The 24,052-nt window shown below is 40.2% G+C and overlaps 1 protein-coding gene and 1 pseudogene across 1 annotated transcript in view; one reads left to right on the top strand and one right to left on the bottom strand.

The window, feature by feature from the left end:
• The window catches only part of KLHL3 (kelch like family member 3), a 158,389-nt gene that overhangs the window by 81,699 nt on the left and 52,638 nt on the right, over positions 1-24,052 (bottom strand). The window contains exons 3-4 of the mRNA XM_049786046.1: positions 15,087-15,193; positions 2,543-2,664 (exon numbers count right to left, since the gene is read on the bottom strand). Coding sequence (XP_049642003.1) covers positions 2,543-2,664; positions 15,087-15,193 — 229 coding nt within the window. The remainder of the gene's footprint in view (positions 1-2,542; positions 2,665-15,086; positions 15,194-24,052) is intronic.
• On the top strand, positions 19,952-20,366 carry LOC126027060 (60S ribosomal protein L34-like; annotated as a pseudogene).

Here is a 24,052-nt window from a genome sequence, read left to right as displayed (position 1 = left end):
ATGAATGGCTAAACTTGCAGGGGTCCTCAAACTTTTTAAACTGGGGGCCAGTTCACTGTCCCTCAAACCACTGGAGAGTCTGACTATAGTAAAAACAAAACTTATGAACGAATTCTTATGCACACTGCATATATCTTATTTTGTAATGAAGAAACAAAACAGATACAAATACAATACGTAGCCCATGGGCCATAGTTTGAGGACCACTGGGCTAAAGTAACTGAGGTACATATACACCATGGAATATTATGCAGCTGTCAGGAGAGATGAAGTCATGAAATTTTCCTATACATAGATGGACATGGAAACTTAGCTTAGTGAAATGTCAGAGGGAGAGAAAGAGACACAGAATAGTCTCACTTATCTATGAGTTTTAAGAAAAATAAAAGACATTATTGCAATAATACCCAGAGACAATAGAGATGAGGTCCAGAAGGACCAGCTCACGATATGAAGCTCACCTCAAAGAGGGGTGAGTGCAGTTAGAGAAATAATACACTAACAATTACCATGACAATGTTAATGAGTGAGAGAGTAGAATGCCTGTCTCGAAATCAGGCATGGGGTGTGGAAAGAGAAAAATGGGGGGCATTGGTGGTGGGAATATTGCACTGATGAAGGGGGTATTCTTTTTGTGACTGAAACCCAACTACAGTCATGTTTGTAATCATGGTGTTTAAATATATTATTAAAATATTATTTAGGGGGGCCGGAGAGATAGCATGGAGGTAAAGCGTTTGCCTTTCATGCAGGAGGTCATCGGTTCGAATCCCGGCGTCCCATATGGTCCCCCGTGCCTGCCAGGAGCAATTTCTGAGCCTGGAGCCAGGAATAACCCCTGAGCACTGCCTGGTGTGACCCAAAAACCAAAAAAAAAAAAAAAAATATTATTTAGGGGTGGGAACGGAGAGATAGCACAGCGGTGTTTGCCTTGCAAGCAGCCGATCCAGGACCAAAGATGGTTGGTTCGAATCACGGTGTCCCATATGGTCCCCCGTGCCTACCAGGAGCTATTTCTGAGCAGACAGCCAGGAGTAACCCCTAAGCAATGCCAGGTGTGGCCCAAAAACAAAAAAAAAAAAAAAAGATTATTTGGGGCTGGAGAGATAGCATGGAGGTAGGGTGTTTGTCTTGCATACAGAAGGTCGGTGGTTTGAATCCCGGCATCCCATATGGTCCCCCGAGCCTGCCAGGAGCGATTTCTGAGTGTAGATTCAAGAGTAACCCCTGAGCGCTGCCGGGTGTGACCCAAAAACCAAAAAAAAAAATGATTATTGTACAGAGGTTATGAAATAATACAGGTAAAGCAGTCAACATTAGTGTTTGTTACACTTAATTATTTTCTTCATTTTTTCACTGTGCTATTATATACCAGAAATTGAACACAAGAATTCCTCACACAGGTGAGGTCCAGCCCTCTCATTTTCATTATTATTAATTATTATGAGCTGAAGCCAAGACTTTGGTCACTCATTATCAAGAAACTTTAATTAAAAAAAAAAAAAAAGAAAGAAACTTGAATTCATCTTGGCGATGGAGAGAGAGACACTTTGGTGCCTAGCTCTATCAGGTGACTCAGGCCAGTGAGCCTCTCTGAGCATCAGCTTTTTATAAGTACAAACAGAGGGTCCTGAAAAGAACCTTCCCCTTGTGCTGATGAGAAGTGAATTTTTAATGCATGCCAAGTGGTCTAACAAGCTTTTGGCATGGGATGAGTTTAACAAGCATCCATTTTGTCAACTATTGCTGCCACCACCATGGAAAGGGGCATCTCTCCAAAAGCCTGTGATGGGGAAGTAATTCTCTTCCCTTCCTCTTAGCCAATCATCTATGGCCTATTCTAAGGCTCCTGGAAGGGCCCACGGCCTTGTGTTCACTACGTCTAGGCACCAAATGCTCCATGGACATATCAGTTCTAACCTCACCAAAAGGTTCTTAGAAACTGCAACTTAAAATCAAAGAATGTCTAAGGACTCCAGATCCTCAACACTAGCCCTTACTCCAGGGTTGGCCAGGATCTCTTTCCTCATCAGGATTACAATGAAATGACACTGTTGAAAATGTTACTTGGGGACCTGCTGCATTGTCTTCATAGGCACTTGAATGGGTTACATTTTCATTCAGATTCTCTTCCCTCCTTTATCCTGCTACGTTTTTTTCTCCCTAACAAATCTACAGTTTTAATGGAGAGAAAAAGGGGCCAGGCATTGCTAAGAGAACTTTTTGCTTCCTAGTTATACTCAGTCCCTCACAGCTCCACTATGCTTAGGAGAGCAATGCTTCTTTCTGTCTGCCCTTTGCCAGCATCACCCCCTTTCACAGATGTGAGATGTAGACGTTAAGAGTATGGGCACCCTGATCAAACAGTCATGAGATGGAAAGTCTTTTTGCACTTTCTGATTGGCCTTCCAGGGAAACATGCCCAGCCTCTTTAGAGTTTTCTTGGAGCTTAGCTGCCATGAGAGCTAAATGTAACAATGCTGGGAGACAGCACATAGCCAGAAGGTGTGAGACATGAATGATAGGCTGGGCCTGAGTTTACCTGCACATTCTCCTCCGTCACCTCGATCTCAGCCGTATAGATATAGTCGATGAGCTTACTCAGTGTCTTTCCGTCCACATCTTTGATTTCAATCTTCTTTGCTTTACTCTCAGACATGTCACCTGCAGTTCCAAATAAAAACAAAAGGACTATGAACTTGCCTATGACCTCCTGTCCTGCCCTGGCAGTGTCACAGCATTGACTATGCTCCAGGAGGTAGCAGGAAGGGATTTAGATGGAGGATCAGTTGACTGACACCAAGGTCATATAAACTCAGGTTGGTGATGACCCACAAGCCCAATTTGCAGCATTCCTTGTTTCTTCTGTGGCCCATTTCCATTTTGAATGCAAATCTGTGAACAATAAGTCTTCCATTCAATACTTATTATCAATTTCTACATGGTCCAAGGAAAATGTACAAGATATAGACCTTTCCTCAAGACAAACCTAGTCCAATAGGGCAGCTATTGAAAACCATTTGGAAACAGAGGTGATAAGAACTGAACAGAGATATACATACACACGTACCATAATAAAAAACAGTTAAAAGTAACACTTAGTGCAAAGTATAATTTAAAATATTACTTCTTAATTTTCACAACAATCTAAGAGGTTTCCTAACAGAATTACTATCTTAATAAATCAAGAAACAGAGGCCCAGAAGGATAAAAAAAGTAATTCTGTCCACAGTTTCACATCTACAGGAGAATCTGGCTGCAAAAGACTCCTGAGGTTCTGGTTTCTAGTGACTAAGCTATACCAAATCCCAAGGACCCAGAAGACCGAGTGACAAACTCCACTGGAGAAGAAAGGCTTTTGAGTTAGAGGTCACAACTGAAATGAGTATTAAAAGATAATGCCCCATGTTGTTCTACTAGCAGCAAATTTGAGGAAGGATGAGCTGTATGTAAGAGCCTATGTGATAAAGACAGGTAAGTGTAAAAGGAGAGCATTTGGGAATGAGCAGAAGCTGGCAAGGCTGGTACAGTGGAAGACAATGAGGAAAAATAAGCTAAGAGACAGGGACCAAGACTTGTTGAGTCCTGTGAGCTGATCAAGTGAGTTTGAAATTGATCCTAAGGGTAGCACCAGAAAAAAGGTTTGAAATGGGGAATAACATCAATAGATGAGCCCCTCCTTTTTTCTGAATAATATTTTAGGTGCAAGGTAAAAGTTGAATCAGAAGCACAGAGAAAAGATGGCCCTGATAATAAGCCAAGAAAGTAAGGATGAGGAATATTGGGGAGAGCAGCAGGAGGCCCCTTCCCTTAGCTTGCCCTCCACAGCCTACAGCATCACCAGGAACCAGGCCATTTCTAAAGGTTCTGGGGTAGTGACTCAAAGGGTATAGGCATGCAAAATTCTCAGGTTCATCCCAGGCATTGTATGTCCCTGAAAGCTACTAGATGTAGGCCTGGGCATGTCCCACTGAACTTGAGAAGCATTGCAGCATTGCTGGACCCAAGCAGTGAAATCAGCTAGGTCAGTTAACTGAGACTCACCAAGAAGGGTCCTTGGGACCTTAAAGTATTGCTTGAAAGCCCCTACACACACACACACACACACACACACACACACACACACACACACACACTCTCTCTCTCTCTCTCTCTCACACACTCTCTCTCTCTCTCTCTCTCTCTCTGCTGCTGCTATTTCTGAAGGTAAATCTACATGTATCTCTATAGATTGAAATAAAGAGCAATCTAACTGCAGGAACAAGAGACTCAGAATTCTTATGTGAGTGTTAAAACACAGCCTGAGTGGTAGTGTTCCCTGTAGAATTTGTGTTTTGAGCCAAGAAAATAAAGCCTAGTACAATTTGTGTGCCATGACACTCTTTCTCCAAGCTGTAGGGCCTATACAGGATTCCTCCAGGGCTATGCCATGCCTGTCCTCATGTGGGCTCTGAAGAGGGGAACCAAATCAAACTTGCAGGTAGCTTTAGTGTCACATCAGGCAGACCATAAAGTCCCCATGCTAGTCTCTCTAAAGAGCTGGAGGAGTTCTCACTAAAAAGCCCCAAGGAGGAGGAAAAAAGGGGTGAAGAAGATGAGGAAAATGAAGGAGATGAAAGAAATGAGGAGAGAGCTCTCTTTCTCTCCAACCCTCATTCTCTCTCTCTCTCATCTCTCTCATCCCTTTCTCTCTCCCTCTTCATCTCTCTCTCCCATTTATTCCAAGGAACACATATATAATAGGAAGTTGGAACATCTCACTAAATAGATATTTCAAAATGGTACTAACATACCAGTTGGCAAATACATTGCTAAAGATAATCTAAGATAACCAATTCTTAGTTTAAAAACTTGGACTATATGGGGCCTGAGCAACAGCACAGTGGGCAGGGCACTTGCCTTGCTAACAGTTGGCCAGGGTTCAATCCCTGATATCTCAGATGGTCCCTGTTCCCTGTCAGATGTGATTCTGGAGCACAGAGCCAAAAGTAATCCGTGAGCACAACATGGTGTGGTAGAAGATATTTATAATATATATTATATAATCAAGCTGGGACTATAGCATAAATAATGAAGCATATGGAATGTATGCTTGGCATGTCTGGGACATTGGATTAAATCCCTAACATCATCTAACCCCAAAGTACCACCATGTGTGGCTCTGGTGGCCTCTGAGGACTTCCAGGCCCAGAATCCACTCAGAAGTGGCACTGAGAGTTGCTGTGTAAGGCTCTCATAACAACTTTTTAAAAAGAAACAAACCAGGCCAGAGAAATCATACAGTGGGTAGGATGTTTGCCTTGCATGCAACTCACCCAGGTTCAATCCCTGGAACCACATATGGAACTACAAACCCCTCAGGAGTGATACCTGAGCGTAGAGCCCAGAGTAAGCCATGAGCATCAATGGGTGTGGCCAAAAAAAAAAAGTATCAGCCACCAGCTGTGTGCATGAACCCAGTTTCACAAGCTCTTATAAGCATAAAAACATATTCTAGCTTATTGCTTTCTCTTATGGAATTTGTGCTCAGAAAACATTTTGGAACCCTGTAGTCAATAAATTAAAATGTATGATAATATTTGTATATGTAGTCAAAAGTCTGATTTTTCTTTGGTGGATAATAGATCATTATTATCAACATTGTAGAGTCTTAAAACATTAAGACATAAATTTTCTAGAGGGTAGTACTTTAGGAGATTTCCCCTGTTCTTTTTTACATTTCTAAAATCCATTATTTTCTGTTTCAAAACTTAAAACTTCAATCAGCAAAGGGGGAAAATACTAAGTACTAGGTATGTGGTGAATCTTGTACACATATATCCATTAGGTTGTACCACCTATGTTTAACAAAATCCCAATCAACTCTTAAAAAATAACCAGGTCGAGAGAACTAGCTTCTCAAGCTGAGTGCTTTGCATGTCGTAGGCCTGTATTCAAGTTCAGGCACCTAAGGAATGACCCTCAAGTACAAAGCTAAAGTATCTCCTGAAGACTTCTAGGAGTGGCCCCCAAAACAAACAAACACAAGCATTAAGTTAAATGTGGGGGGGGGGGCAGAGAAGTAGTTCAGGGGGTAAGATACTTGTCTTGGGCCCGGAGAGATAGCACAGCGGCATTTGCCTTGCAAGCGGCCGATCCAGGACCAAAAGTGGTTGGTTCGAATCCCGGTGTCCCATATGGTCCCCCGTGCCTGCCAGGAGTTATTTCTGAGCAGACAGCCAGGAGTAACCCCTGAGCACCGCCGGGTGTGACCCAAAAACTAAAAAAAAAAAAAAAAAAAAAAAAAGATACTTGTCTTGCATATGAATGACCCTGATCTAATCCCAGAGTTACTTCTAAGTAGAGTCAGGAATAGCCCCTAAGCATTGTCAGTATGATCCAAGTACTCCCCTCCACACAAATAAATAATTTAAATAAATCATTCCTATATAAATAACAACATACACTCTATTCAGCTTCTACTTAAATCAGAAAAGGATTTTTTATGAGGTATGCCATAGGAAGGCAGAAAAAATCTTTTAAGTGCCTTAAGCCCAGAGGAGATGGACTCTAGCAGATAATTATGAACACAACGAGGACAGTTCTGCTTAACTTCTGCTGAACAGTTCTGCTTGAACTATTCTAATTAATTCCTAGCTTCTCAGAGAAAAACATGGCAGAAGTCAGATCCCATCTACATTTACTACTCTACAACCTCCCTCAAGACCATCTTGATCCAAAGAAGTAACTAAAGGTTCATTTCTCTTTATGATTCAGTTCACTAGTGCTCTCCCACCATCCTCATTGTATTGGATTAAGTCTTATTGAGCTTCGTGGTCAATAAAAGGGCATCATAATCACATTAAGTAACAACCCAGGGGGCTAGAGAGGTGGCGCTAGAGGTAAGGCATTTGCCTTTCAAGCAAGTGCTAGCCTAGGACGGACTGCAGTTTGATCCCCTGGCATCCCATATGGTCCCCCCAAACCCAGGGGCGATTTTTGAGCGCATAGCCAGGAGTAACCCCTGAGTATCAAATAGCCCAAAAGACAAACAGACAAAAAAAAAAAAGTAACTACCCAGACATAGATGTGGGCCAGAGTCTGGCAGAGTCAGACATAAAGAACAGGTGGAACAAATATTCAATGAAGTGATGTGAAGTGCATATTTGGGAGGGGAGCTCTCTTTGTTCTGCTTGGTGATGGTTGATGTACATTCCAATTCCAACCCCCTTGTCTCTTACCTCAGGTATATTCATGGCCTCTTATTACTATTCCCCCAAATTTCAAAGATTCCATTCGAACATATATCTAAATCCAATGAAAAACTGGATGATAAATCTTCAAAAAATAAAACCTGGGTCTTTGCATAGTACAAAAATCAGTACAGGGGCCCAAGTGATAGCATGGTGGTAGGGCATTTGCCTTGCACGTAGTCGACCTGAGATGGGCCTGGGCTTGATTCCTGGCATTCCATATGGTCCCCCAAGCCTGCCAGGAACAATTTCTGAATGCAGAGCTAGGAGTAACCCCTGAGCAACACCGGGTGTGGGCCAAAAACAAACAAACAAAAATCAGTACAACACTGTGCTCAGCATTATAAAACCAGCTAAATTTGGGACAGTAGCCCAATTGTCATGAGCAGGAACAAGAATGATAATTACTCAATGGGCTGAGCACATGTTCTGCATGAAGAAAGCATATATGACATACATAATACTAAAAAGAAAGTTTCAGGTTTTTTCTCTCTCTTTTGAGGAGCAAAGCTTAAATGTCCTGATAAAAATGGGTTTAGCAAGAGACAGTTCAATCTCTTCATTACCAGTTCTATGCACTTTGAAGCTGATAATAAGAAAGAAATTTTACAAGGTCACTTTCTTTTCTTGGTGCCTACTTGCTAAGTAAAAACCCAAGGACATATAACAATATTTGAATTGCCTTTGCTGCTGAAGGAAGGAAAAGCTGTTACACTGGTTCTGGGGATGGGAACTGTTGCACATGTGTCACAAGTCTTCAGAGTGTGTGTACCTTTTATTCACATGATTTTGACTCTGAGGACACATTCTAAGAAGATAATCAGGAATGTAAATAGAGATTCATCCACGAGCATGAGCAGGGGTGGATAGCTCAAGTGAACAACTATATACTAAGTTCTATGTTGAGTCTATAGCACTGCATGGCCCCCAACACTTGCTGAAGCAGTCCTGGTGGTACCTAGCATCATTGGGTCTAAGCAACACTGCATCAAAGCACCATGCAGCAGTGAAAGGCAAAGGATCCATACCAGTCTCTGTATCAACTCTGCTGCATGTGGTCCTTATAGAAAATATTTTTAGAAAATCATATCTGAAAACAAAAGAAATGAAGATTAGGAGGACCATTCCATGGTAAGATGCTTGCCACAAGAGTGGAGTGCAGTTAGAGTAAAGAAGAGTCTGCTATGAAAGTGATAGTTGGAACTGGTCACTCTGGACAAGAACTGAGTGCTGAAAAGGGATAAAGTGACATGCATGGCACTCCTTCATTAACAATAGTGCAAATCACAATATCCAGAAAAGAAAATAGAGAATGAAGTAAATTTCCTGCCCAGGATCAGGTGGGAGAAGGGTGAGTGGGAGGGAAGAGGGCATCAGGGAGGGTGCAAGAAAAATCGGGGACATTGGTGGCAGGAAATGTGCACTGGTGAAGGTTGTTGCACATTGTATGACTGTAATTCAATAATGAACAACTTAATCTGTAAAAAAATATATAACCTGTATTATGAACAACAACCAAAAAAAAAAAAAAAGAAAATATTTTTTTAGCTAGAGAAATAGTACAGCGAATTAAGGGCATGCCTTGTATGAGCCGAACCTCGGTTTGATCCCTGGCATCTCATATGGCCCCCTGAGCACAGACAAAAGTGATTCCTAAATGCAGAATCATGAGTGGCTCCTAAGAATTACCAAGTGTGGCCCAAAATCTATTTTAAAAAATTAAGTAAGGGCCGGGCGGTGGCGCTAAAGGTAAGGTGCCTGCCTTGCCTGCGCTAGCCTTGGACGGACCGCGGTTCGATCCCCCGGTGTCCCATATGATCCCCCGAGCCAGGAGCAACTTCTGAGCGCATAGCCAGGAGTAACCCCTGAGCGTTACCGGGTGTGGCCCAAAAAACCAAAAAAAAAAAAATTAAGTAAGAAAAATTTGGGATGTGGGGCCAAAGAGAGAGAGAGAGAGAGAGAGAACTCAATAGGCTAGAGAGCATACTTAGCATGCAAGAGGTCCTGGTTTGATTCCTACATAATATGATCCCCTGAGCACCACCAGGAGCTAAAATGCTCATTCTAGCATTATTTATAGTAGCAAAATAATAGATACATTCATTTTCAACCACTAAGAAAATGAATTTTAAGAATAAAACATAGGATAGGTCACAATATCTTATGAAGCTATTAAGATTATGAAGTGGACTAAAATTCAAGTATGAACAATTTTATAATCACAGTGTTTAAATAAAAATAAATCCTCTTATAGCCAAAATATTATGAAGTGGATATAATTTATTGAAATAAAATATATTTGTAATACACTTATAAGTTCAATTAAACAAATTCACATTGAATACGTACTACTCCAAAGACCACAGCAGTAAATTAAGAAGCAACAGTTCTTCAGACAATGCCCAATGAAAACAACCCCTAAACTCTGACTACAGAAATAAAATTACCAAGCAGGGCATGAGTATGACTTAACAGGGCCTGGTGGAGTGGGGTAGAGGGCTGTCGGCACTTTGGTGGAACTATGTCGGCACTATGTGGAAACAATATAAACATTTATAATATAATATATATAATTTATAATATAAATTTATATTTATATAAATATAAATAATAAAACAATATAAACAATATAAACCAGTGTCATCTCAATAAAATATAAATAACTATTTTATATTTAATATATATTTAGATATACAGATATATTTAAATAAAATATTTTATTAAGATAAAAATAAAGTTTCATTAAAATAAAAATATCAGAGGCCAGAGCCATGGTGCAAGCCATAAATCTGCCTTGTGCATGCTAGCCTAGGATGGACTACGGTTCAATCTCTCAGCATCCCATATGGTCTCCCAAGCCAGAAGCGATTTCTGAGCGCGTAGCCAGGAGTAACCCCTGAGCATCACCAGGTGTGGCCTCCCCCCAAATATATATATCCAGTTAGGGCTTCTACTTTTAAAATCACCTTGATTTTTGCATATATCCTTCTGTTACCACAAAGGCAAGTAGCTTCATTGCAAAGATTCCTTTCACAACTCTGAATTTTCTAAACCACACACATAGAGAGTAACTGAAATTACTATTTATTGAAAATAAAGAACTACTGCAGACCAGATAAATTCTTTTAAAACAGATGTGAAATGGGGTAGGGAGACTTCATTACTAGTGTCTGAGATTGCACCACAGAGATTGTGACTCAAAATACCCTGGTAGTGAAACTAGCTAGTTTTCCAAGATACTTGTGATATTTCTGGCCCAAGACTCAAAGTTAGATAAGAGTGGCTTATTCCTCTCAGCCAAGGCACAGCTCCAAGTTAAGACTGGCTCTTTTCCATGATGAGCCAAAGGAGGAACAAGTAAGAACTCCCAAAACACAAATTCCAATCTCCCTTAGAAAGATCCAGTCTTGCCTGGTGCAGGCTATGTACTTTATTAGGAAAAGAATAAGAACCTAATCTGTAAACATTCTGTAAACATATTCTACACTCACCGGTTTTAGCAAAACCACACTCATTCTTTCAACTTTTGCTTATTTGTCATGTCTCAAAGAACAAGCTCCAAGGTTGGGCACTGGGGATTCAACAAAATCAAGACATGTTTTCCAAGTGTTCAAATTTTCAAACTTCAAGTGTTCAAATCACAAATTTTGTGGGATACTTTATTCATTTATTTGCTTTAAAAGTATCTGAGGGCCTTGTTTGATCCCAACCATCCCATATGGTTCTCCAAACACTGTCAGGAGTATAGAGCCAGGTAACCACCAGATGTGACCCAAAACCTAAAAAATTTTAAAGTGGCTAAGACATCCCATGGCCACTGTATATCAGCTCATTGGGCAAACTCCGCGGACTCACTAATTTCATTAGAGATGGAAGTCAAGCCACAAAATCATTCACAGGAAAGCTGGTCTTCTGACAGAAAATTCTGGGCACTAACAGGAAGGGGACTGGTCAAGTCCATATCCTGTCAAAGCAGCAGTATCCACACCCCCACAGCAGCTACCATGCCAGATGAGCAACTTCACTGCTTTACAACTGATATCTACAGTCACCTAACTGACAAAATCTTCCAATATACTGATTTGGGGGAATGAAAACTCTGGGATCTTCTCAAAGTGGGAACAGGTAGGGTAGTCTCCTCCCACATTCCTGTACTTCCAGAAGCCCTAGCAGCCACACTTACATTCCCACAGCTGCTGTCATGTTAGCTTATGTAAGCTTATGAGCCAATTTCTACAGACGCTGGCGTTCCGGACACCTCCAAATTTCTCAACACTGACATCCCAGTAGGAGCATACCATAATATGATGGGAAAATAGCATAGAAGCCAACTAATCTCAGTAAACAAACACAACAACACAGAATGCTCAAATAGCAACAAATAGCTTAGTAAACCCTCTGGTGATGACTTAAAAGCCCTACTGTGTAACAATTTTCACAAACTTTCTTTTTAACTAAATTATCTTTTGATCATTCCATTAGTCATTTAGTTATAACAAGCAACATAAAATCAAATTATTTTGTGTTTGCTAAGAGGGCAGGACTCAGGAGAGGGTTGAAACTGAGTCAGTGGTGAAGGGAAGGATACACTGGTGGTAGAATTGGGTTGGAAAATAAATGTTAGAAACAATGGTACTATGAACAACTGTAAATCACAGTATTGAAATAAAGTAAAAAATAATAATAATGATAATTTTTATAAATCAAAGTATATGGAATTAATTAATCTAAAATAGCTTAGGATGGATCAGAGCAAGAACACAGAGGTAGGGCATTTGCTTTGCATGCAGACGATTCAGGATGAATGATGGTTTGAATCCTGGCATCCTATATGGTCCTCTGAGCCTTCCAAGAGTGATTTCTGAGCGCAGAGGCAGGAGTAACCCCTGAATGCCACCAGGTGTAATCCAAAAAAAAAAAAAAAAGCTTAGGAAGTTTTAGTCATAACAGTTAGGCCAGAGAAATAAATTCAAGGTATTCAAACTAGAAAAGATGTCATCAAAATACCACTACTTGCATGGCATGATAATATAGACAACCTAAATACTCCACCAAAAAAGCTTTTAGAAACAATAAACCAATATAGCAAGCTACAAAATCCACACACAAAAATTTGTTTCATTACTATATGCAAACAGTGAACTAGGAGAGAAAGAAGGGAGTAGGAAAAACATTTTAATTATGTCCAGAGAAATTTATATTGCCTCAACTTGTATACAACTGACTTGTTTCATAGATAGAATCTTGTCTGGAAGGAAAAAGTGATTAAAGGGTAAACTAAAGGCTACATTTTTCTACTTACCGTAACTCTGGTCTGAAGTTAGCGGTTTGAAAGGAATACAAAGTACCTAAAAAATAAAATCCTACCTTGGAGAACATCAAGGAATTCTGAAGTCACAGGCTAGCTAGCTCATCAATCTGACCTGCAATTATGTCATTCTTTTAAAATAAATTCTTTCTTAGACTTCAAAAATGTATACAAAAACATCAAGTACCTAAGAATCAATAGAAGGTGAAAGACTCATGTTCACTGAAAACTTTAAGTCACTATCAAAAAAAAAAAAAATAGAAGAGGACACAAGAGCTGACATCTCCAGGGACTCTTTGCAGCTAGTACAGGTTCCTCTCCCAACACCTCTGAAGTTCTGGCAACCATGCCCATGATCTAGAGCTGACTGCCATGTCTGCCAATTGACCAGCGCCATAGACTCATCTAACCCAAAAGAAAGGCGAACCGAACAGCGAAAACTCATGGAATAGGACCTCGCAGTTTATTACACGGGGTCCCCTAAGGAGTACCTGCCCCTGCTGCAGCCATTTGAAGAGTCGTCTCATTCAAAAAATAGCACGTCCAAATAATCCAACAATTCTATTTCTTAGTGTCTACTCCAAGAACATGAAAACATTCGTTAAAAACGATGTATTAATACCTATGTTAACTGCAGCACCATTACAATAACCAAGATCTGTAAAGAGCCCAAATGTCCAAGAAGAGATGAGTAGAAAAAGAAATTACAATATATATGCACAATGAACTATAAAAAAGATAAAACTACATTTTACTACAAGTTGGATGGAAATAAAGGAGTATTGTGTTAAGTGAAAAAAGTCAGAGAGAGAGGGACAGACACAGAATGATCTCATTCGCATGTGGTATATAAGGAAACATAGTAAGGGAGTAGGCAATAGCAAATAAAAACAAACACTTGGACTCTGACAAGAAAACTGAGGTCAAAGAAGTAAGAAAGAGGGTACAGGGAGCTGAAAGGGCCAGAAGTGATGGGCAGTGGTGAAGGGTCTTCGGCACAAAGTTCTAGATTGGTATAGAATTTTGAACACCATAAATGTTTACTAAACATTAACACTATTGCAAAAATAAATAAATAAATATAAAATATTTAAATCTTGGCTAGAGAGGTAGTACTGGAAGTAAGAATCTTTGTCTTGCATCTGCTAGGCCCTGGATCGATCCTAGCACCATAAGGAATCAAGCCTGAGTACAAAGTCCAGTACAACCTCTCTGAGTACTGCTAGGTAAAGCCCACCCCGAAGTCTCAACCTTCAAATCTGAGTTCTCTGATATGTCAGGTATCCAGTATATTAAAGAAACGAATTTAATTGGTTCAGAGAGCATTAATGTCAGTCAGGGAGAAAAAAAAAAGGTAAAATAACATGATTCCTATTTTATAAAAAACAAGTTATGGAACACAAAGAGACTTAGCAGGGACTGTTGCAGGATGGCTCCAGGGTTCTCTGTGAAGAAGAGATGTATAAACTTTAGCCTCTACGATGAAGACTAAAGCTATGAGTGGGAGAGATATGCGAGGACAGTCCCCTCACTTTGGGTGCTTGGCATATGAGTGAAAAGGACCCCTGACCCAGCCGGGGGTAGGGGGTACCCAGTCTAGAGTACTCCCTGCATCCAGCTAAGCCTGGTCAGTGAACATTTGCAGAACACCTGGGTACCTGGGTCTGTGAAGTGCTGTGAGGAAGTACATATAGGCAAATCAAAGCCAGAGCAGTCTGAAAATTCAGTCTCAGGGGTTAACATGAGAATAGTTGGTCAGGCCCACGTGTCATTCCCAGAATACAGCAACGCCCTCTCCGGAAAGGTGGCAACAACAATGAAACTATGGCAGATGGTAAACATTCCTGCCTTCCTCTCTCCAGTCTCCCCCACAATTCTGCAGAGGTTAGACTAGAGGAAGCCCACACCTCCTGGTGGGAGGAGATTAACAGGGACAAGTGTGAGCCAACAGCACAACCCTGGGCCACATGCCAGGAATCCAAGTCCTTCCCTGCTTCAAGCCTCACAGTTCCCCATATGCCAAACAGGAGGTCTAGAAGCTTGGGGATGAACCCAGCAACTACATTTTTAACACCTTCCCCTGCCCAATCTTAAGATGCATGTGGGTCTGACAAAGAATGAACCGTGTGATGCAGAAACCTCCTGCTTACCTAGTGGGACCCTGAGGAGACACAGCCTCATAAAAGCCTCCTTGGTGCAAACCCTAGTATCCAGTACATAGAAGTTCCTCATGATGGAGTCTACAGCCTTCTCTTCCCTTCCATCCCCACCTCATACCTCACCCTGGAGTCTGCCCATGAGGCTACACCCCAAAACTGTGGTACTGGGGCCGGAGAGATAGCACAGAGGTGTTTGCTTTGCAAGCAGCCGATCCAGGACCTAAGGTGGTTGGTTCAAATCCCGGTGTCCCATATGGTCCCCCGTGCCTGCCAGGAGCTATTTCTGAGCAGATAGCCAGGAGTAACCCCTGAGCGCCACTGGGTGTGACCCAAAAACAAAAAAACAAACAAAAATATAACTGTGATACTGTCCTCCTGACAACGTACCTGTAAACATCGCACAGAAGTAAGGGCTGCAGGCTGCCAGAACCACACGGTGGGCTTCAATCTCCACATCTTCTGCCACGATCATCACATCACACAACAGCTGCTTACTGGAAGAGACCATTGAGGGGTCAGAATGTGTCACAGCAGCAATACCCAACCACCACAAGTGTATAATTACCCCCACCCAGGTGCCACCCCATCACCATAAGAGTCTGAGAGGTTTTGTGGATCTTGAGGTAGACAACAGGATGAGTTCAAAGACTTTTCCAAGTGACTGTTCCATTAAGAGAAGAAATTTAGGATGGAGGAGCTTGGTTGCACTGCTTTGCTTCACAGCTGCGTGTATCTCCAAGCCCATGAGCCCCACCACAACACGCAGTAAAAGCCACACTACAAGGGTGTCAATGGGGAAACAATGCAGAACAACAGCATATATAGAGAATGAAGATGGCAGCTCTGATGACCCAAAAAGTATCAACCACATAATTAGCCTCTCAGATAAGGAGTTTAAGTAGAAATATTGAGGATGCTCATAGAACTCAAAGAAAGCACAGATCAAGCTGAATAGAACACAAAGATAGAAATCAGAAAACTCCAAACTGAAATGACAGGACTGAAAAACTCGGTAGATGAAATTGAAAAATCCATGGAAAGCCTTTCCAACAGAGTAACAGTGCTGAGTACAGAATCAGCAAACTGGAAGATGAGATGCAGAACAATTTCATACAGCAGAAGAAATTGGAAAAGAAACTTAAAGCAAACAATCAGACAATAGAAAAAAATACTCAAGGAATGTGAACAGATGAAAATAGAAATCCTTGACAAGTTCAACAGAAACAACAGAAGTATCATTGGAGTCCCAGAGACCCAGGAAGAAAATCCCCATAAAGAATCAATAGTCAAGGACATCATTACAGAGAAACTCCCAGAGCTAAAGACTGTATGTAACCAAATACTACATGCCTGAAGAGTACCAGCTATGAGACCCAAAGAAAAGCACCCCACAACACATCCTATTCACAATGGCAAATCCCATAAATAGGGATATAATACTGAAAGCAGCAAGATCAAAAAGGGAAATTACATTCAAAGGAGCATCCTTAAGATTTACAGCAGATCTGTCACAAGAAACTCTCAAGGCCAGAAGGCAGTGGTGGGATATAATGACAAAACTCAATGAAATAAAAGCTTCACCTAGAATACTGCACCCAGTCAGGTTTGAAGGAAGTATATATAGCTTCATGGATAAACAGCAGCTCAAAAACTTTACAGACTCAAAACTAGCCTTAAAGGAAAAACTGAAAGGTCTCCTTTAAGACAATACAGACCAACAGACACAACAAACTTCTACACAAAGATGATACTAAATCCTGTGACAATTATCTCTCTCAACGTTAATGGACTAAATCAGGGGTCTCAAACTCGTGGCCCGTGGGCCTTTTGCAGCCCTCCTTACAACATTTTGTGGCCCTGCCCTAGAGAAATCTTTTTTTGTTTTGTTTTGTTTTGTTTTGTTTTAGTTGTTTGGGTCACACACCCCCAATGTTCAAGGCTTACTACTGACTTTGCACTCAAGGATCACCCCGACTTTGCCTCCTGTGGCCCCCAGGTAAATTGAGTTTGAGACCCCTGGACTAAATGCACCAGTTAAAAGACACAGACTGGCAAAATGGATCAAAAAGCTGAATCCAACATACTGCTGCCTACAAGAAACACATCTAAATAGTCAGAACAAAAATAGACTCAAAATCAAAGGCTGGAGGAAAATCATCCAAGCAAAAGACACCCTTAAAAAAGCTGGAGTGGGGGCCGGAGAGATAACACAGCGGCATTTGCCTTGCAAGCAGCTGATCCAGGACCTAAGGTAGTTGCGAATCTTGGCATCCCATAGATCCCATGTGCCTGCCAGGAGCTATTTCTGAGCAGATAGCCAGGTGTAACCCCTGAGCACTGCCAGGTGTGGCCCAAAAACCAAAAAACCAAAACAAAACAAACAAAAAAAAAAGCTGGATGGGGGCTGGAGTAATAGCACAGTGGAAAGGAGTTTGCCTTATACACAGCCTACACAAGACAGACCCCGGTTCGAATCCCGGCATCCCATATGGTCCCGAGCCTGCCAGGGGCAATTTCTGAGCACATAGCCAGGAGTAACTCCTGAGCACCACTGGGTGTGACCCAAAAACCAAAAAATAAATAAATAAAAGCTGGAGTGGCCATATTAATATCAAATGACACAAACTTTAGAGTTCAGGGATCTCAAACTCGTGGCCCACGGGCCATTTGCAGCCCTCCTTCGTACAACATTTTGTGGCCCTGCCCTAGAGGAATCTTTTTTGTTGGTTTTTTTTTTGTCTTGTTTTGTTTTAGTTGTTTGGGTCACACACCCCAATGTTCAAGGCTTACTACTGACTTTGCACTCAAGAATCACCCCGACTTTGCCTCCTGAGGCCCCCAAGTAAATTGAGTTTGAGACCCCTGCTTTAGACTCAGAAAAGTTATAAGGAACAAAGATGGTCATTTCATACTAATCAAAGGATATGTACAGCAGGAAGAAATCACTCTCCTAAACATATATGCACCCAATGAGGGACCAGCAAAATATTTAATACAATTGTTGACAAACATGAAAGATATCAATAGCAGCACAATAATAGTGGGACACCTCAACACTGCCCTGTCAGCCCTTGATAGATCAATCAGGCTGAAACCCAACAAAAATATTCTAGCTCTGAAAAGAGAAATAGAAGAAAGTGGACTAGTAGATATATAGAGAGCACTCCATCCCCAGAAAACTGGATACACATTCTTCTCCAATAGGTCATTTTCCAGGATAGACCACATGCTTGCTCATAAAACATAACTCCGTAAAATCAAGAAGATAGAAATTGTACAGACTACCTTCTCAGGTCACAAGACACTAAAAATAGAAGTGAACGACAAAGGGTCACAGAAGAAAAACTTTAACATCTGAAAATTAAACAGCACACTGCTGAACAACCAGTGGGTCAGAGATGAAATCAAAGAGGAAATAAAATTATTTCTGAAAACAAATGACAATGAATACACAAACTATCAGAATTTATGGGACACAGCAAATGTGATAGGTACTAAGAGGAAAATTTATAGCTTTGCAAGCAGACATCAGAAAGGAAGAAGGGGCCTACATAAATAGCTTAATGACACAGCTTTTAAAATTAAAAACTGATCAACAAAAGGAGACAAAACTAGATAGGCAGAAGGAAATAATAAAGCTTAGAGCAGAAAGCAATTAAATGGAAATAAACAATTCAAAAGATCAACAAAAGCTAAAGTTGGTTCTTTGAAAAAATAAAAAAAAATATTGATAAATCAGTAACAAAATTTACAAAGAAACTGAGAGAAAGAAACAATAAACCGGATTAAAAATAAAAAGGATGAGATCACTACAGATACTGCAGAGATTTAAAAGGTAATCAGAGACTACTTTGAGAAACTCTATGCCACAAAACACGAGAACCTGGTAGAGATGGACAAATTCTTGGATTCCTACAATCTTCTAAGATTAAACCAGGATAATCTAGCATATCTAAACAGACCCATCACTACTGAGAAAATTAAAAAAGTAATTAAGTCTTCCCAAAAACAAAAGCCCAGGCCCAGATAGATTCACTAATGAATTATTTCAAATCTTTCTAGAGGAACTACTCCCAAACCTTTTTAGGCTCTTTCATGAAACTAAAAAACCAGGAATACTCCCAAATACTCCCAAGTTTTTATGAAGCTAACATCACCCTGATACCAAAACCAGACAGAGATGTTGCAAGAAAAGAAAACTACAGACCAATATCTCTGATTAACATAGATGCAAATATCCTCAACAAAATTCTGGGAAACAGGATCCAATGCCTCATCAAGAAAGTCATACACCACAACCACGTAGGATTCATTCCAGGAATGCAAAGATGGTTTAACATACATAAATCAATCAACATATTACACCATATCAACAAAAAGTAAAATAAAAACTGTATGGTCATATCAATAGAAGCAGAGAAAGCATTTGATAAGGTCCAACACCCATTCTTGATAAAAACTCTCATCAAGGGGCCGGAGAGATAGCATGGAGGTAAGGCGTTTGCCTTTCATGCAGGAGGTCATCGGTTCGAATCCCGGCGTCCCATATGGTCCCCTGTGCCTGCCAGGAACAATTTCTGAGCCTGGAGCCAGGAATAATCCCTGAGCACTGCCGGGTGTGACCCAAAAAACCAAAAAAAAAAAAAAAAAAAACCTCTCATCAAGATGGGAATGAAGGAACTTTTCCCAGTATAGTCAAGGCCATCTACCACAAGCCAATGGCAAATATTATTCTCAAATGTGATAAACTAAAGCCTTTCCTCTAAAATCTGGTACAGGAAAAAGCTGCCTTTTCTCACCACTCCTATTCAACATAATGCTGGAAGTTCTTGCCATAGTGATTAGGCAAAAAAAAAAAAAAAAAAAAAAAAAGATAGCAAGGGCATCCAGGTAGGAAAGGAAGAAGTCAAGCTTGCACTGTTTGCAGGTGACATGACAATATATTTATTGTCCTAAAGACTCTACCAAAAAGCTTCTAGAAATAATAGATTCATATAGCAAAGTGGCAGGCTACAAAATTAACACACAAAAATCAATGGCCTTCTTATACACCAATAATGATAGAAAAGAAAATGGACATTAAAAAAAACAACTCCATTCACATTAGTGTCACACAAACTCAAATATCTTGGAGTCAATTTAACTAAAGACGTGAAGAACCTATATAAAGAAAACTTCAAAACCCTGCTTTAAGAAATAAAAGAGGGTTTTTTGTTGTTTTTTTTTTCCGGGACGGTGTCTTAGAGGCCTTCAGAATGGTCCAGCGTTTGACATACCATCGTAGGTTCTCCTACAATACAGCCTCCAACAAAACTAGGCTGTCCCGAACCCCTGGGAATAGTTTACCTTTATACCAAAAAGGTTGGGAAGGCGCCCAAGTCTGCATGTGGTGTGTGCCCTGGCCGACTTCGAGGAGTTCACGCTGTGAGACCTAAAGTTCTGAAAAGACTATCTAAAACAAAGAAACATGTCAGCCAGGCCTATGGTGGCTCCATGTGCACTAAGTGCGTCCGCGTCCAAGACAGGATTAAGCGTGCTTTCCTTATTGAGGAACAGAAAATCGTTGTGAAAGTGTTGAAAGGCACAAGCACAGAGTCAGAAAGCAAAATAAAAAAATGGAACGTTTTTGAAGAATAAAATTAAAGGCTTTAAAAAAAAGAAATACAAGAGGACATAAAGAAATGGAGACACATACCCTGCTTATGGACTGGCAGGATTAACATCATTAAAATGGCAATACTCCCCAAAGCATTGTACAGATTTAATGCGATCCCTCTAAAGATACCCATGACATTCTTCAAAGAAGTGGATCAAACACTCCTGAAATTCATTTGGAACAATAGACACCAACGAATAGCTAGAGCAACCCTTGGGGAAAGGAGTATGGGAGGCATCACTTTTCCCAACTTTAAATTGTATTACAAAGCTATAGTCATTAAAACAGCATGATACTAAATAAAGACAGACCCTCAGATCAATGGAATAGACTTGAGTATTCAGAGAATATGCCCCAGATATAAAATCAATTAATCGTTGATAAAGGGGCAAGAAATCCAAAATGTGGGGCCGGGAAGGTGGCGCTAGAGGTAAGGTGTCTGCCTTGCAAGCACTAGTGTAGGATGGACCGCGGTTTGATCCCCCAATCCAGGAGCAACTTCTGAGCGCATAGCCAGGAGTAACCCCTGAGCATCAAACGGTGTGGCCCAAAAACCAAAAAAAAAAAAAAGAAAAAGAAAGAAAAAAAAAAGAAAAGAAAAGAAAGAAATCCAAAATGAAGCAAGAAAAGCCAACTGTGGTATTGGAGCAACTGGTCAGCTGCTTGCAAAGAAATGAACTCAGACCTCCATCTAACACCACGTACAAAGGTCAAATCCAAATGGATGAAAGACCTGGATATAAGACCTGAAACCATGAGGTATATTGAACAACACATAGGTAAAACACTCCTTGACATTGAGACTAAAGGCATCTTCAAGGCAAAAACAGCACTCTCCATACAAGTGGAAAGAGATAAATAGATGGCACTATATTAAACTATGAAACTTCTGCACCTCAAAGGAAATAGTGCCTAGAATACAAAAGCCACTCACAGATTGGGAGAAATTATTCACCCAATACCCATCAGACAAGGAGCTAATATATAAGTTATACAAGTTATTGACAGAATTTAACCAGGAAAAAAAAAAACATCTAACCCCATCATAAAATGGGGAGAAGAAATGAACAGTCAGGGGCCGGAGAGATAGCATGGAGATAGGGCATTTGCCTTGCATGCAGAAGAATGGTGGTTCAAATCCTGATATCCCATATGGTCTCCCGAACCTGCCAGGAGCGATTTCTATGCGTAGAGCCAGGAGTAACCCCTGAGCGCTGCGGGTGTGACCCATAAAAAAAGAAAAAGAAAAAGAAATGAACAGACAATTTCTCAAAGAAGAAATACAAATGGCCAGAAGGCACATGAAAAATGTTCCATATCACTAATTATCAGGGAGATGCAAATCAAAACAAAAATGAGGTATCATCTCACACCACAGAAACTGGCACACATCACAAAGAACAAGAACAATCAGTGCTGACAGAGATGTGGGGAGAAAGGAACTCTCATTCATTGCTGGTGGGAATGCCATCTAGGCCAGCCCTTATAAAAAAACAATAGGGAGATTCCTCAAAAAACTGAAAATTGAGCTCCCATATGATCTAACTATATTATATACCCTATGATATACCCTAGGAACACAAAACTACAATTCAAAAATCCCTTCCTCACACCTCTATTTATTACAGCACTGTTTACAATATCCAGACTCTGGAAACAACCAAGATGTCCTTCAACAGATGAGTGGCTAAAGAAACTGTGGTACATATACACAATGGAATATTATGCAGCCATCAGGAGAGATGAAGTCATGAATTTTTCCTATACATGGATGAACATGGAAACTATTACACTGAGTGAAATAAGTCAGAGGAAGACAGAAGCAAACAGAATAGTCTCACTTGTTTATGGGTTATAAGAAAAATAAAAGACATTATTGTAATCATGCCCAGAGATGAGGGCTGGAAAGATCAGTTCCCAATAACTCAAGAAGTGGTGAGTGCAGTTAGAGAAATAATCAACTACTATGACAATGTTAATGAGTGAAAGAAGTAGAATGCCTGTCTCGAATACAGGCAAGGGTTGTGGGTGGAGGGAGATAAGGTACACTGTTGGTGGGAATGTTGCACTGCTGAAGGAGGGGATGTTCTTTTTGTGACTGAAACCCAACTACAATCATGTTTGTAATCATGGTGTTTAAATAAAGATATAAAAAATAAAATAAAATTATAAATTCTATTCTAAAGTTCCAAAACTCTAAATTCTAAACTTTTAAATTCCATTCTAAAATTCTAAATTCCATTCTAAAATTCTAAATTTCATTCTAAAATTCTAAATTTTATTCTATGATTCTAAATTCTAAATTCCATTCTAAAATTATAAAATTATAAGATTCTAAATTTAAAATTTTTATAATTCTCAATTCTATTCTAAAATTCTAAATTATATTCTAAAATCTTAAGTTCTAAATTCTAAAGTTCTAAAATTGTAAATTCCATTTAAAATTCTAAAATTCTAAATTCCAAATTTTAAGATTCTAAGATTCTAAATTCTATTAAAAATATTTTTAAGGGGCCGGCGAGGTGGCACTAGAGGTAAGGTGTCTGCCTTGCAAGTGCTAGCCAAGGAAAGACCATAGTTCAATCCCCCAGCGTCCCATATGGTCCCCCAAGCCAGGGGCAATTTCTGAGTGCTGAGCTAGGAGTAACCCCTGAGCATCAAACAGGTGTGGCCCGAAACCCCCAAAAAAATTAAAAAAAAAAAAGAGAGAGAAGAGACTTAGCTTCTTCTCTTTGCTCTATCACTGAAAATTCCAATTCCTTCTTCTACCTTTTCCTCTCTAACCCCAACTACATCATCTTTTTCTGATGGAGGGGTCACGAGCTCAAAGAGCAGTGGGGAAAGCTTGGGATAATCAATGGAATGATTGAATAATTGCAAAGAATTTCGAGCATGTCAGTAGAGAAAACAAGTATTAACATTTCCCCAATGGATCCACTACCTGTAAAGTCCTGCTCAGAGACCAGCCAGATTTGGGAGAAGGGATGCTCTTTGGCATTCTCCTTCCACCCAGACTTAACACTATCACCTCAAAAACTCCATCACCAAAGTGTTTTCCAGAGACCCTCTGTGAACTCCAGTCCTGGCGATTATTAATACTAACGGCCTTTGGACTTATCACATATGTCTAGCACATAATAGGCCCTTATATTGTCTTTGAGTAAATGAATAAATTGGGAAATGGGTTCGATCCATACTCATGGCCAGAATGAATATTTAACCACCTTGGAGAAAAGGTACCACATAAAGGCATGTCGACCAAGAAATTTTTCTTCACCAGTCTTGTAAGATTATATCATGCCAATTACTAATGTAATGTTTAAGCTGCATTGATTTATATTGACCAGGCACCATTCTAAGCACTATTTACAAATACTATTTCATTTAACTCTCAGGATAATTCTCTGATGTCAGACTATTACAGTATGGAAACTGAGGCCCAATTAAATTAGCTAACTTTCTCAAGGTTACACAGGAAAAGTGGAAGCAAGTGGAGTTCTGGTAACTAAATATCAAAATTCTTACTTATGGAGCTGGAGAGATAAGACAGGAGATTTGCCTTGAATGCAACTGATCCTTAGTACCCATATGATCCCCTGAAAACCACCAGGGGTCATGCCTGAGTACAGTCAGAAATCACCTGAGTGACCAGGTATGGTCAAAAATAAACAAAAATTGATACAAGTAATCTTTGTAG

Source organism: Suncus etruscus, chromosome 14 (genome assembly GCF_024139225.1).
Source record: "Suncus etruscus isolate mSunEtr1 chromosome 14, mSunEtr1.pri.cur, whole genome shotgun sequence".
Taxonomy (NCBI): Eukaryota; Metazoa; Chordata; class Mammalia; order Eulipotyphla; family Soricidae; genus Suncus; species Suncus etruscus.
The sequence above is the reverse complement of the archived record's forward strand: the minus strand, read 5'-3'. Positions and strand labels throughout refer to the sequence as shown.